This window comes from Ostrinia nubilalis, chromosome 5 (assembly GCF_963855985.1).
Source record: "Ostrinia nubilalis chromosome 5, ilOstNubi1.1, whole genome shotgun sequence".
Lineage (NCBI taxonomy): Eukaryota > Metazoa > Arthropoda > Insecta > Lepidoptera > Crambidae > Ostrinia > Ostrinia nubilalis.
This window is the reverse complement of record NC_087092.1, coordinates 14,153,553-14,167,337: the sequence shown is the minus strand read 5'-3', so window position 1 is coordinate 14,167,337 and position 13,785 is coordinate 14,153,553. Positions and strand designations below refer to the sequence as shown.

At 34.6% G+C, this 13,785-nt stretch overlaps 1 protein-coding gene across 1 annotated transcript in view; it reads left to right on the top strand.

Annotated features, from left to right (window-relative positions):
• The window catches only part of LOC135072001 (mitogen-activated protein kinase 1), a 44,103-nt gene that overhangs the window by 13,790 nt on the left and 16,528 nt on the right, over positions 1 to 13,785 (top strand). Inside the window, exons 2-5 of the mRNA XM_063965920.1 lie at positions 5,204 to 5,330; positions 5,516 to 5,626; positions 6,512 to 6,646; positions 11,761 to 11,877. Of these exons, the coding sequence (XP_063821990.1) occupies positions 5,204 to 5,330; positions 5,516 to 5,626; positions 6,512 to 6,646; positions 11,761 to 11,877 (490 nt within the window). The remainder of the gene's footprint in view (positions 1 to 5,203; positions 5,331 to 5,515; positions 5,627 to 6,511; positions 6,647 to 11,760; positions 11,878 to 13,785) is intronic.

The following is a 13,785-nucleotide window of genomic DNA, read 5'->3' as shown; positions in this document are numbered from 1 at the left end:
TGCGTTTTTAATGGAGCTTTATGATTTCAAAGTTCCAAACTGGAAGTTTTGAAAGATTATTTATTTACAAAAATAGTTGGACCAACATAGGCCAAGCATGTTTGCCCAACACAATCGGCGGCATAGTGCAGTGACTCACACGCAACGAAGCCGTTACCTCATTGGCGGTCGCGGTTGTCGCGGATCTCCGCGTTTTCCTGTTCCAAATCTGCGGATGTCTGAGACGTGCTCGGATTATTATGCAATGACAATTATAAACAACTAGGTATTTAAAAATAAATTACTCGGCGCTAAAATGTTTCAAGTAAAGAAATAATGCTGTCTTTAAAAAGTATGAAATGTTGAAATTCTCATAAATTACAAAATAAATACAGGTAAATGCTGGGTCTCTAAATAGAATAAAAATCAAATTACAACTCGATTTGACTCGTTATATTTATGGAGTGTCCCGTCTCCCAAGAAACTGGAAGAATAATTTTTGAGCATCATAATAATAATACACAACAACTAAAACTAGGAAATGCTTTTGTATTGTTAAATAATTTGATTTTTACAATTGCTAGATCATTAGGACGATATTGTACACAAAAATCGCGAATCTAAAATGTTCCCCGTTAGCAACAGACGATAGGCAATATATATCTCTTATTAGAAACAATCGGTTCGCGTTAAATGTCTTGTGATCGAGGCAAGGTTAATGAGGGCTATCGTTTTAGCGCTCACCAGTTAGCGCCACTGTAGAGTAAGGTCCTGTCACTTGCAAGTAGCGAAGACAGTGGCGCCAACTTGTGAGCGCTAAAGTGGTAGGAGGAGGACTATCGTATTTGCACTCATCAAGATGGCGCCACTGTAGAGTAAGGTCCTGTCAATCGCCAGGGGTGCCAACTGTTAAGTATAAAAACGATAGCCCTCATTGTTTCGAAGCGAACTCTGGATTTTATATCGCGTTCATTGTACCGGAGCGCCCTATTCGCGGAAGGAATGCTTCGATTCAACCTTTACGGCCTTAAACAGGAATTGAGATTGGAGGTGCTTCCGAATGAGTTATAGGGCAATAACTCTAATTGTAATAAGTGGAAGCTACCAAATGTGCTCTCGTTTTCTTGCAGTAATAGATTTTAACATGGGGCGAAAAGTGGAGCATTCGAGGAAGGTATAAAATTCAAAATGTATGACCATGTATCAGCAGAATACAGAGGAGGGAGGAACTTATTTGTTGTTTTTTTTTTACAATATGGACGTAAATGTTATAATTAAATATAAGGAACTAGTTTTTTCCGCGTCGCAGTGCAGAACTCACTGCGCTATAATATGAACTTGCACTAGCCAAAGATTTCGCTTCGACATTTTGTTTTTATTACTTATTTAACTGCAATCTGGAAATCAATATAGGTATACCGTTTTTCTTGCAATTACGTTTGGAAAATACAAGAATAATTGGATTTATTAAAGTTTCATTATCTTTCCTTTGAGATCATTTGTTATTTAAATTCGTAGAAAGTTTTGCAATGAAAATTATAAAAATAGAACTGTCCGTCTGGTCATTGCAGATAAAGTTTTTCTCTTGTTTAAAAAACTTGTACAAAAGGATGAAGCATACACTGTGTGAGACTGTAGGTAGGTGTTCGTAGTTATAAAATGTTTCAAATTGAAATGTTTCCTCGTATTGCTGAACGTGGAATGGAGTTGAATAAAATATTGCAAATGAGTACAGTTATTATTATAAGTTATAACTGATTGATTTATAATATATTGTTAATCATATCTACTTATTAATTGTTGAAGTATGTTTCTAAAAGAGCTGTACCTAATTAATAACTACGGTTACTTGTTCTCTTTTAAAGCAAGAATACGTACTATAAATGGAAGATTAAGTGGTTTGTAATCAGATTACTTTCAAAGTTACTTTATAACGTTATACAGTAAGAGCGCCTAACTCTTATTTTTACTAACATACAATATTTCTACGGTAAATTCTTTGCATAATAAATGAGGAAACCATAATCTTATGAAATGTTTTCCCATTAAACAAGTCAAACAAACGGTGCGATAGGGAGCAGTCCATTAAATTTCGTTTGTCTACACATAACGTTTGTAAGGGCCAAAATCCCTAGAGAAATTTTAACGGACTTGTACGAAAATATTCATGTTTCAATCTCCGTGAAAGGCTTGTTTGTTAACCTAAGGTTTTTATCCTTTTATTTTAGTGCTCATTCAGTTTCAGGGTAAACAAATTTTTGGAGGTGTTGATTTTTGTAGCCTTAAGTACACTTTCGAGGGATTTATTGTGATCGTGGAATGGTGTTTACCGGGAAAATTTATAAATAATTTTCTGTTATTAGTTACGTCAACGACTTGTTTACCGAGACTTAAAACAAACAATACATACCTATTACTTCATATTCTCCTTGGCTAAAATACTGACTATAATTTTATTGTAATTAAACTCCTAGTTACGGCGAAAATTTCTGTTTGATGGGGCGTTGTTAACATCTTATTATCTACTGTGATTATTTAAGCAATTAACTAATTGTACAATCCACATTTCCCCTTGAATAGGCATTTCAATATTTTTGAAACCAATCAATAACACTGTCGAGTCGTTACTTCATAAAACACTCCGATTTTTAGGGCGAAATTTCAATATTTATTCAGGATCTGGTACCCTTCCGATTTCCATCAACGCTCCACCGATTCGTATCCGAAAACTCGGAAAAAAAATCCGCAACTTTTGGAACCACTTTGTTTTAATTGAGTTTGTGCGATACCCTAATTTTTGGAGGTATTTAAGGCTTCACTACTCAAGACCAACAAAGTTGTCTAACTAATGTTTTGGGCGCGTACTAAATCCTATTTCCAATTTCTGTGAAGTTACAAAAGTTATTAGATAACTAGGAATTTGTAGTTGCCATATTCAGCAGGTACTCTCGATAATCTTACTAGGATCTACTCGATACTTTCTTATTTCTTTCATGTTAGGCGAATAAAAAAGGAGTATGTACTTAGTTGGCCAAAAACTAATATCAAAGTGCGACGGCACTTCAGTCACTCGTCAGTCGATTGATCTATGTAATAATTCCTAATCATTAAACTGCATTCTATGAAGTTATAAACCTTATAAACGCTTCTTGAATTCAATCACCGACAGTGACGACAATAAAACGGCAAGTAGACTCGTAGTTTTGTTCTTTCTGGTACATATTTGAATCTGCCTTAAATAGACACTGAATGAACACCGAGACGCCCACGACCGCAGAGCTTCGCCTACGAAATCGGATAGCTAAATATATTTAACTCCTTGAGACCATAAAAATATTCTATTGATACGGAAAAACATTCAATAACCAAATAATTTAAGCCTCTGGTATACTATTCTTTCCCCCATACAGTTTGTCCGTCTTTACCAGGCTACGTTTAATACCACATAAATACATGCATAAAATCCAATACCGTACTGAAATATAGAAAATTCATTACTGTTTGCTGACCCGTAAAAGTTCTAGCTAAATATTATTTATTACACAGAACTTTGTTATTAACTTTGTAGCGGCTTTTGCGGGCATGAGACATATTGCTTTTTTATTTTCATGATATTAGGTTAGGACACATAATATTGGATTACAATGAACATGACAATAATAATATCGGTGTGTTAAATTATCATGAAAGACTTAATTAGATCTGAAGTAAATGACATTGTGAACTGACGTTTAATTAATAATACCGGCACAATTAGTTCGAAATAAATTATAGAGATTTATGTAAAAATATTAGTGAGAATCAGAAATATTCTCATTCACGTGGACACGACTCTGCACGACACTTATTGTTAGTTTAATTTAGTTAGAAGACGGAACTTGCGAATCGCAACTTGCAAAGAACTCAAAATCATTTAATTGAATCAACTTTAAGCAATTGAAATTCATAATTTTAAATCCTAATTAATAAATGTCTCATGACCTTTAAAATCTCTGTTATTTATAAATAATTCTATCTAGGTCAAAAGGTTGTTTAAAATCATCTTAACTAATACTTCTACGTAAAGTTACTCGTCCGTGAGACAGTTTCACAATAAATATAATCAGTGAATCTGCTTTAACACAATTTGCTTCTAATCAGTAAGATATCTTTTTTTCTCTAAAATACCTTTTGCCCTTTTCAAACAATTTATCATACCAATGAACCAATAATGTTTTACATGAATTAAGCTATTGTGATCTCTAAACATAAGGATTATTATACTTCGTACTCTTCTGGCGATGTAACATGTTATTTTATTTTTAACATCAACGTCATACTCGGCTTGATGATAAGTAGATTTCTTAGCCATCAAATCTGTATAAAAATAATTAATGAAAATTATAAACACGGGATCTTGAGGACGTGGATTCGTAACTATAAAGCTTTGGGAATTTCTAAGCTTACCTACATGATAACGTTTGTAACATGCTCAAGTTTTACCGCACTGAAACTTGTTTGAAGTTAAAGGATCACCCTGGTTGCTATGATAACGTAAACATTCACATTAATTTATACTCTAAGGATGGATTCGACCAAACAAGAGTAAAAATTAATCTCAGAATAAATCGTCAGCTATTTGACATTTTGACATATTTCCCATACTGAAACTGTCAATGTGCCAGTTATATCAAGAGTTATTCTTGGATAAAAGTTTGGTCGAATCGGGTCTAAGTAAGTATTATAGGTATAAAAATGAGAGGATAGATTACACTTGGCCCGATTGGTAGCTGTTTTACATTCGGTCTTGGCAGGATGATCGCCATTATCACACTTATCTATTGACCCAATTTCGGTCGCTAACCCCTCTTCGCCCGGCTTGTATTTCATTAAATTTATACTGGCGCGGCGTTATCCTGCAAACGAAAAATATGATTAAATCAAGGAAATAAATTATTTTTCCTTAATCAATGTAAGCTAATGCTACCTACAATCCAAAATTACATTATAATAATGATGTAGCTTAGTAAAATGTGATGTCCCACTATTAAACAGCGGCAAGGTTTTGCGCAAAATATCCAGGTCATATGTTTTGTGTAAATTCTGCGGGCCACAAAAAGGAACATTAATTTCGCTATCTGATATTGAATTATGTGGTGGGTGTGCTAGGTGACGTTAACCCTTAGCGGACGGCGCGGGCTCAATGTACCCGAGCGAATGATTTATAACCTCTATTATTTCGCAGGTCGGCCTTCGACAACGTGAAGAAGACGAAAGTCGCCATTAAGAAAATATCGCCATTCGAACACCAGACATACTGTCAAAGGACGCTACGAGAAATCAAAATTTTGACCCGGTTTAAGCATGAAAATGTAAGTATGACATGTGAATATTTTGTTTAGAAAATCTGGCCTAAATATAACCCTTTATGTTCTACTAATTGACTCTATCAAATGATTTTAATTGCCAGAAAATTCATATAACGTTTATTTAAGGGAAATCTATTTGACATAGTAAAGCCGTAAAGCCATTGTTAATCGTCATGCTTTGTTTTCAGATTATTGATATACGGGATATTTTAAGAGCAGAAACTATTGATCAAATGAAAGACGTCTACATCGTACAGTGCTTAATGGAAACGGACCTCTACAAATTGTTAAAAACACAGGTAGGTGGAAATATTTTGTACGATAATCCTTTTTAAAGGGTTCTATTAGACCCTTTTTGCAGTGAACCTAATTCAACCACCTAAGGCATTGTTTTCGTGTTATAGCCATCGTACCCTCATCACATAGTTAAGGGGCCACAAATAGGCCATCAAGGATTTATGGACACCGCCATATTCTCAAGTTTATCGGCCATGAAACCTTAACTTGTCGTCGGCTCAAGTTTCTTAAAGATATTAAGAAGTTTTTGATACAATTTTATATTTTCTAATCACTTGGTGTCAGGCTGTAAGATCTACTTTCACTTTTAAAATGTGACCTTTTTTGTAAGCTAAAGTGTCCTAATTTTAGTTGGCCATAATGTAGCGAGCGCTCGCGGCATGGTCGTTTTAATTTTATTTCGCCAATGGCACTCGACACCATATGTTGCGCACACACACATGACAATTTATTCAACAGTGTTCATGTTAATTACATTAACGCGATGTAACTGAATGAAATGAGAGTACTGATGAATATGAAGCCAGTGAAATATGAAGTTTTAAAGCTGAAGTAATTTCTCAAAACAAAGTAGGTAATTGCCGTCAGGGAACAAAAGGCGAGCTCAACCTCTTTGTTATCGTTTTCAATATTAAGAAAATGTTCGCGAAGTAGGTACTTCTATAAAACTCCACTTGCGCTTAAGAAACAAAACATAATGGAAAGGAATTGATTAAGCCCAAAGTTCAGCAGTGGATAAAATATTTGTTTGGCATAGAGTTTATAGAACGATGTTCATTTTAGATAACATTCAATTTATTCTTAGGAAATTAGCTTTCTCATTGTGGGGACGGCTATTATTGTTTGTTCATAACAATGTCAGGTTAAAATTTATTTGTTTGTTCCAGAAATTAAGCAACGATCACATCTGTTACTTCCTATACCAAATTCTGCGAGGGCTCAAGTACATTCACTCGGCGAACGTTCTGCACAGAGATCTTAAGCCCTCCAACCTATTACTGAACACCACCTGTGATTTGAAGGTATGTGTTGTTTTATTAATTAAATTAATTAAAATGCGCGGCCAATTTGAATCCCGTAATTAGACAATACGCAACGTGTGTATATGGATGATATTCTTAATTAAAATTTGAAGAATCGCGCTCGTAAATCCTTTGTGAGTTTCAGCAGTTTTCATTCCTAAGCTTAGCTACTAATCTTATTTTAATTATACAGTAGTAATTAATTAGCAACTTACACATTTGTCTCAGAAACCAAAATTGCTTTTCATATTAAATATTCTTAACTTGAGAAATGTTTTCAATTTATTCAGCAATAGTTGCTACGTTAGCAATCGAAGAATTAACATCTTGTCAGCTATAATGGTTTATTGATCAATTGATTTTGTATTTATAGATATCGTTTCTATCTACTCTCGACGATACTTTAAAGCAATCTTGTAACTTGAATCAGTTTCAGATTGTGATGCCTTAAATATTTCCATAAATCAAAACTTCTGTGAAACGAATAATTTGCTTCTATCTATGTTGAGCGATTCACTGTAATTCATTCTCATTTGTTATTAAAACGATCGCTTTATGTTTTATTAATATTTCATATTGTAATTTGGTCCTTATTTGTTATTGATTAAGGCAGCCTTTAACAGTAATTAGAGGGAGCTAGCTTCTTCGGGGGTTGTCAACCTGAGACAAGACTTGATAAGACATAATTTATTTACAAAAAGAAACCTTTTATCTACGCTGTATCTTATTCCTCCGAGATTTGCTAGGTTCAACAAATAATAACTTAGAAGTAAATATGATTTTTCCCTTCGAGGAATACAACAGAGGATTTCTGTTTCTTTGTTTTTGAATCGTAAATTGTATTACAATTTCCTTAATATCACTCACTAGCGTAACATAATAATTACACTGCACAACAAAATTGCAACTTTTGGCTGATGATTGACTTTAATTACATGATGTTTACTAATTTGACGTCGCTGATTCTGAATCTGCCGTCCATTTTTTCGTAGCAGCTCTTGTTTACGTGTTATAGCTTTCACTCAAAAATTGCTAAATTTCAGTCTTAATTCGCCGACAGTTCAAAAAATACTATGTTTTCTTTGTATAATTTAATATGGTAGCATTAAGAAGTGTTTGTGTGAATGATCTAAATCAATTTTGTTTCATTTGCGGAGAGGATATGTTTCAATAATCCGTTTAAATGTGACAAAGTTCGTAAAATTGGCTTACAAAAATTAGTTTGGGGACCCAGTGGAAATAAAAGATAAGCCTTGAATTCCGCAAAAGGCGTGGAAAAGATGCGTTGAGTTTTTACGTTTATAAACAAATAAGAATATGTGTAGATTTAGGTACGAAACCGCTATGATCTGAAAGGAACCCTTGAATCATCGCGACGACTGTTATTTTTATTTTTGAACAAAAATGGTATTAACCAAAAAATATTGAACTAAATGGTAATTCCTTGCATACGTTTGGCATGTAGATGTCTTTTCCACCCTAAGAAGTCACCTGAACCTCATGTTGATACTTCACATGAGGATTTTGAGGCGAAAACTGTCAGTGTGGTAGAGACTTTGAATGTGACCCGAAATTTTCAAAACCATGTAGCCAAGATGGTTTAAACGATCGTTTTCGAAATTTAGGATCTTCAAGTCTTCCGAAAAGACATGGAATGAGTTATTGTGGCATTTTAAATTTTTTTTTGGAAAATCCGAAAAAATCTTACTATTCTTACACATCGAACAACGTATGAGTCACTTACAAACATGTTTTTTTGGTTGGATGTAATATAAACATCGAATTACACTCTCTTCGCAATCACCTGAACAATTTTATCACAACTCTTAAGGATCTAAGTGAAGAACATGGCGAGCAAATCCACCAGGGCCTTCGTACGATAGAGGGACGCTATCAGGGCCACTGGAATGCACACATGATGGCTGACTGCTGTTGAATCATTCAGAAGAGCTGTCTGCCTTCAGCATCAGCAAGGAAGTCAAATAAAAGAAAGTTTTTTCAACTTAACAACTTCATAAAATAGGATCATCTCTAAAAAAAGAGTGTTTTTTTACAAAAAGACCCAAGTGTCATATTTTTTTAACCAGAGCTGATACAGATATTTCAATCACAGATTTGAAATCGTCATTAAAAATTGGACTAATATCATGTAACATAACCCAATCATCAGAAATGCTGTTGTGCAGTGTTATGTTTCTGCTTGAACATTTTATGACATCGTTAATATACGATGTAACGTGTGACTGTGAAGTTTGTGTAGTAAATTCATTTACAGTCGTCAACACATCCAGACTGGGTAGACATTATTACAAAAGCAGGTGCTAGCTAGGTTGTTTGACGTATCGTGTATGTACTTGCAGAACAATTTACCTCCCTCAAAATCCTCTTGATATCCTTGACATAGTCGCGCCGAGTGAGGAGGGTCACAGTACCCTCATCTTAACGCCTTAAGTGCGCTCAACTAAGAAATGTGATATTCTAAGTACTTCCTAAAACACATATGTGTAATATGCGTTCGTATGTAGGTCTTAATTCCCTAGTAAGTGGTAAATCGTGTTCCCCAGCTTATATCATAAAATGTACGGAACTTGATCTAACTTTTGCAGCAAGCAAGTAGCTAACAGTTTTCCGATAATGCTTTTGTTTTTGATACGGCTTAATAAACTACGCCGGAGGGGGGAAACTTGTTTATCGGAAACGTATTGTTGACATTTCAAAGTTGTTTAATCTATCTTTATCTTTTATTGCTTTAAAGTGCTTGAACACTCAGTTAGTAAACGACTAACTTTTGCCCTGGGCTTCGGGGTGAATTTCGTCTTAGAAAATTACTTTTGTGACTCGTAAACTTACTAAAACAAATCTAAGTTTTGGTAGGTATGGGATGATGTTAATATTATTTGAAAATGCTCCATGAAAAGTACCTAACTGCTGTGTCACAAACACGGTCGTAAAATCAAGTGTTCTGTAGTAAGTATTCGTTGTTTCTCATAAAGTCATAAATATGTTTTTCTAATAAGCTACTTTCCTGATTCTTTACTTTACTTTGTTGATATCATTGCTTCTCCATACAAAGATTTATCCTGGGTAAGTCCCATTATTATCAAAAGTACGCGTGAAAATGTAAAAGTCAGACTGAGCTCCTTTCGTATTTTTATAAAATAACTTTGAACTGACTAAAACGTTAAATATTGTCATAAATCGCATATTAGCGAATAAGAATCCCACAATATTATCTCCAGCCGCCCGTGATGCTGTAATATGATAAATGTCTATCGGACGATTCCTTTTACTTTCCCTTATAAATCAAGAAGAAAGATCTTCTAAATCGAATGATTTATGGACAGATATAAAGCAATACGTTAGGCATTATTATAAGCAGTAAATAAGTAGCTGGAGTTGAAATGTATAAAGTATCTTCGAGAAACTTCTACGTACCGAAAATTCACGTAGTTTTGCAAGAAATAAAAACACATCCAAAAATAATGTCAAATTAATTAAAGAAACATTAAATTCTAATGGCACAGCAACGCGTACAACAAATTATTTACAACGTGTAAATAATAATCAAAAGAAGAAGAAAAACAGTAAAACCATTAATACAGGATAACTCACATAAATAACACTGTTTTGTTTGGAAGGTTTTGGATACGAGTGTATGAAACTCCCAAGGGATGGAACCTACGATATTAGGCTAAAAGGAAAGGAATTGTTCGAAATAGGATTGTTTAGTTTAGTTACGTTACGTTGTAAGTTACAAACTTTTGATGTTCCGTAACATTATGTATGGTTTGATTGATGTTAATACTCATAATATTATTTATTTAACATTTAAATATCAATAAAAAATTGAAATTTATTAAGAAAACGTGTGGAACTCATGGGGCTTTTAAAATGTAATTTTTATGCTAAATGTCAATAGAAAATAGAGTTCAACTACACTCGGCATCAAATAAATCGCACCTCCTCCCGCGACAAGCACTTATCAAACGTATGCATCCCCACTTCCCACCAACATTGGTACCATTTGAAAGTTTTAAACTTCATTTCATTAAAGGAAAGGTTTTCACCCCAAAAATGTGTCATTACAAGGATCCAGAGTCACTTCTTCAAAAAATAGGTAGTTACGCTATACTATAGCCATTTTTTATGACTATAAAACTGTTAAGTTGGGATTAATCGCTATCCATCTGTTAAAGAGGACACGTGAGATCTTTATTTGGTTTTATAACCATAAAAATTGGTCTAATTGATCCCAGAGGTGAGCCCAAAGTGAGGTCTATTTTCAAGTCACATTTATGGTATATGTTAATCATTTAGAAATGAAATGTATTTTTCTGTAAGGATATTTATTGGGCTTTCAAATAACACCAATATTGTTGGGGTACCATCATTGTGTCAGAAGAAAATCTTTAAAGTTCGCGTCGCGGAAGGTGCGGTTTATTTGATGTTGAGTGTAGTTGAACTTTGAAGTTATTCTAGAATAACTTTTTGTAATAAGGGGGACAAGCCATAATCGACAGCCCATGCTATGAGACTGTAAAATGTTTGTCGAAAAATAGCTACTATTACAACTAGATACCTACCACAGTGTTTTATTTATGTGCTATCGTTTGTACAATTACGTTATTCATACACGAACGTCGTCAAAATATGCTATCACAAAAGAGTGTTTACTAATTTCAACTAGGTACTTACTTAAGATCTATGAATACAAATTGCAGCTTGCGGGCGTAATATGCAAATTTTTAATTATTATGGATGGTGCGTCAGGCGTGATAAATTTTCGTTTGTCGCAAGAACTCTACAGAATGCACCCGAACAAACATGTTATTTACATTTTACAAGAGTGTGGAGTAAGAAATCATGTAAACGATTTTACATACAATCTGTTAGAATACTTCTGACCTTGATTTTACAAATAGTAATATAGACATTTATTATTTACGAGTAATGAAGATGATTACGAACGTCAAAAGAAGTTAGTAACAGAAAAAAGGAAAAACATTTAAATACCTAATACTTATCACTAACGAACGTTAAAAAAAAAACAAAAGAACAGTCATAAAAAATACAGGAAAAAAGTGTAGTCATTTGTTTTTTTCATTGTCCACCAGATTTGCGACTTCGGTCTGGCGCGAGTAGCGGACCCCGACCACGACCACACCGGCTTCCTCACGGAGTACGTCGCCACTCGCTGGTACAGAGCCCCGGAGATTATGCTCAACTCCAAGGTATGTTCTTCTTCTCTTTATTTTTTGTTTTTTATTTAGATGTCAAGCTGTATGTTAAGTATATTCCAGCTCCCAATCAATAATATCACGGGTCAACTTAACAATCTCAAAGAGAACACACCTACAATAATATTATAAAGTACTTTGTTTGTTTGTTTTGAATAGTCTGTCGAAACTACTGGACCAATTTGAAAAATTCTTTCACCATTAGAATCCTACATTATGTCTGATGAACATAGGCGGTACGAAAGTTTCAATTAAAAAAACAATAAAAAAATATTACCTTTGAAATCGATAAATAGTAAGGTCAACAAACTGTAGCATAATAAACTGTACTAACATTTCTAGGTTGATTGACGTTCTCATTTCTACTTACATAGATCGTAGGGGAAAATGATGGGGAAACAATAGGTTGTGTCGCTCCTTCACTAACGGCCTTACATAAAATGCCTATCCTATAAATAACGTGACGTGTGATATTATCGGGAAGTTTACGTCCTTCATAAAATACCTATTTTCCTTGATTACGTTATAAAGGAAGCATTATAAAACTCGGGGTATTGTTTTGTTTGCAGTTTATTTTGTTACGTAAGCAAAAAAAGGAATTTATGTTAGGTAAAAATGCAATATCCCCGGGATTCGTCCTAAGCGAATATCCCGATAAGTAGATCATATCTCAAAGATCTAATGTGAAATCCTCTCACAACAAAGGTCAATTTGTATAGCCGTAGTTCAGGCGAGCGCCGGCCGGGTGACCCGAGACGAATTTTCCGGAGGTACGCTTCGTCCGTCCGGCCGTGCATCCCCTCCGAGAAAACCGGGTGAAGCTCTGATTTAATAATCCGATGGACTTTCTAGCCTGGCATTCGTATTGAATTCGGTTCGCCGGACACACAAAACAAACTAGGGTAAGGTAAATCTTTGTTTTGTTCCCATTTTGGATTAATGAAAGAAAAACGCTCAGTATGAAGCAATCGAATTCCAGACCGTGTTACAATGCGCACAACTCGCATTCTAATTTCTAAAAGGCTATATTAACCAACCTCAAAAAAGAGGAACATTATTCTGCAAAGAATGCTCAAACTGAACACGCGTAATTTGATTTCATCCACTACAAACGGTAGGTAGACGAATGGCATTGACAGAATAAGTGAAATACGACTTTGACCAACGACGAAGAGCAAAAGAAAGCACTGACTTTGACATATTACCATTCCACGTATCGTTTCACGACCAATTTCACGAAATGTTCTAAAATACAGCAGGTAATGTGTAAAAATCTAAACATTATTGAATTTCAGCTGTATTTTTGTTTGCCTTTAGCTAGCCCTAAAGTTGTTTTTGGTAAACTCAGCCTTATTTCCTTAATTTATTTGTATAATACAGATCAAGCCTTCAACAAAGCGACTAAAACAATGATCAAGGTCTACAATGGTCTTTTTAGGGCTCAAGTGGAATAAACGTTGAGCAATCCTATTACGGTGCTAACTAAAGGAATTATCGACGCGGCCATTTACCGCTTTCGGCACCTTGATAATAGTGAGCTCTTTGAGATGATAATGCGATTGTTGTAAAAGGCTGTAATTTCGCGAGGAACGTAGGCAATCTACTGAGTATAAGTCGTCCAGTTGGCACGCTCCGCTGGCAAACAATACGCCCAAAGACGACTGTTAATATTCCACAACTTACCTATAGGCTATTATGGAGGCTGTATTTATTTCTTCTATTGTATTTATTTTTTGCTTCGTACTCCACTCCGGTGCGTTATTGTTAAAACCCCGCTCTGGAATATAACCTGAAGAAAATATTAAATGAGGATTATGTATTCCCCTCACACTAGCAATACAATTCTATGTTTTGTCTTTTTGCTCCTTATTCACAAAACGAATAGTTATTTGTGAACATCAT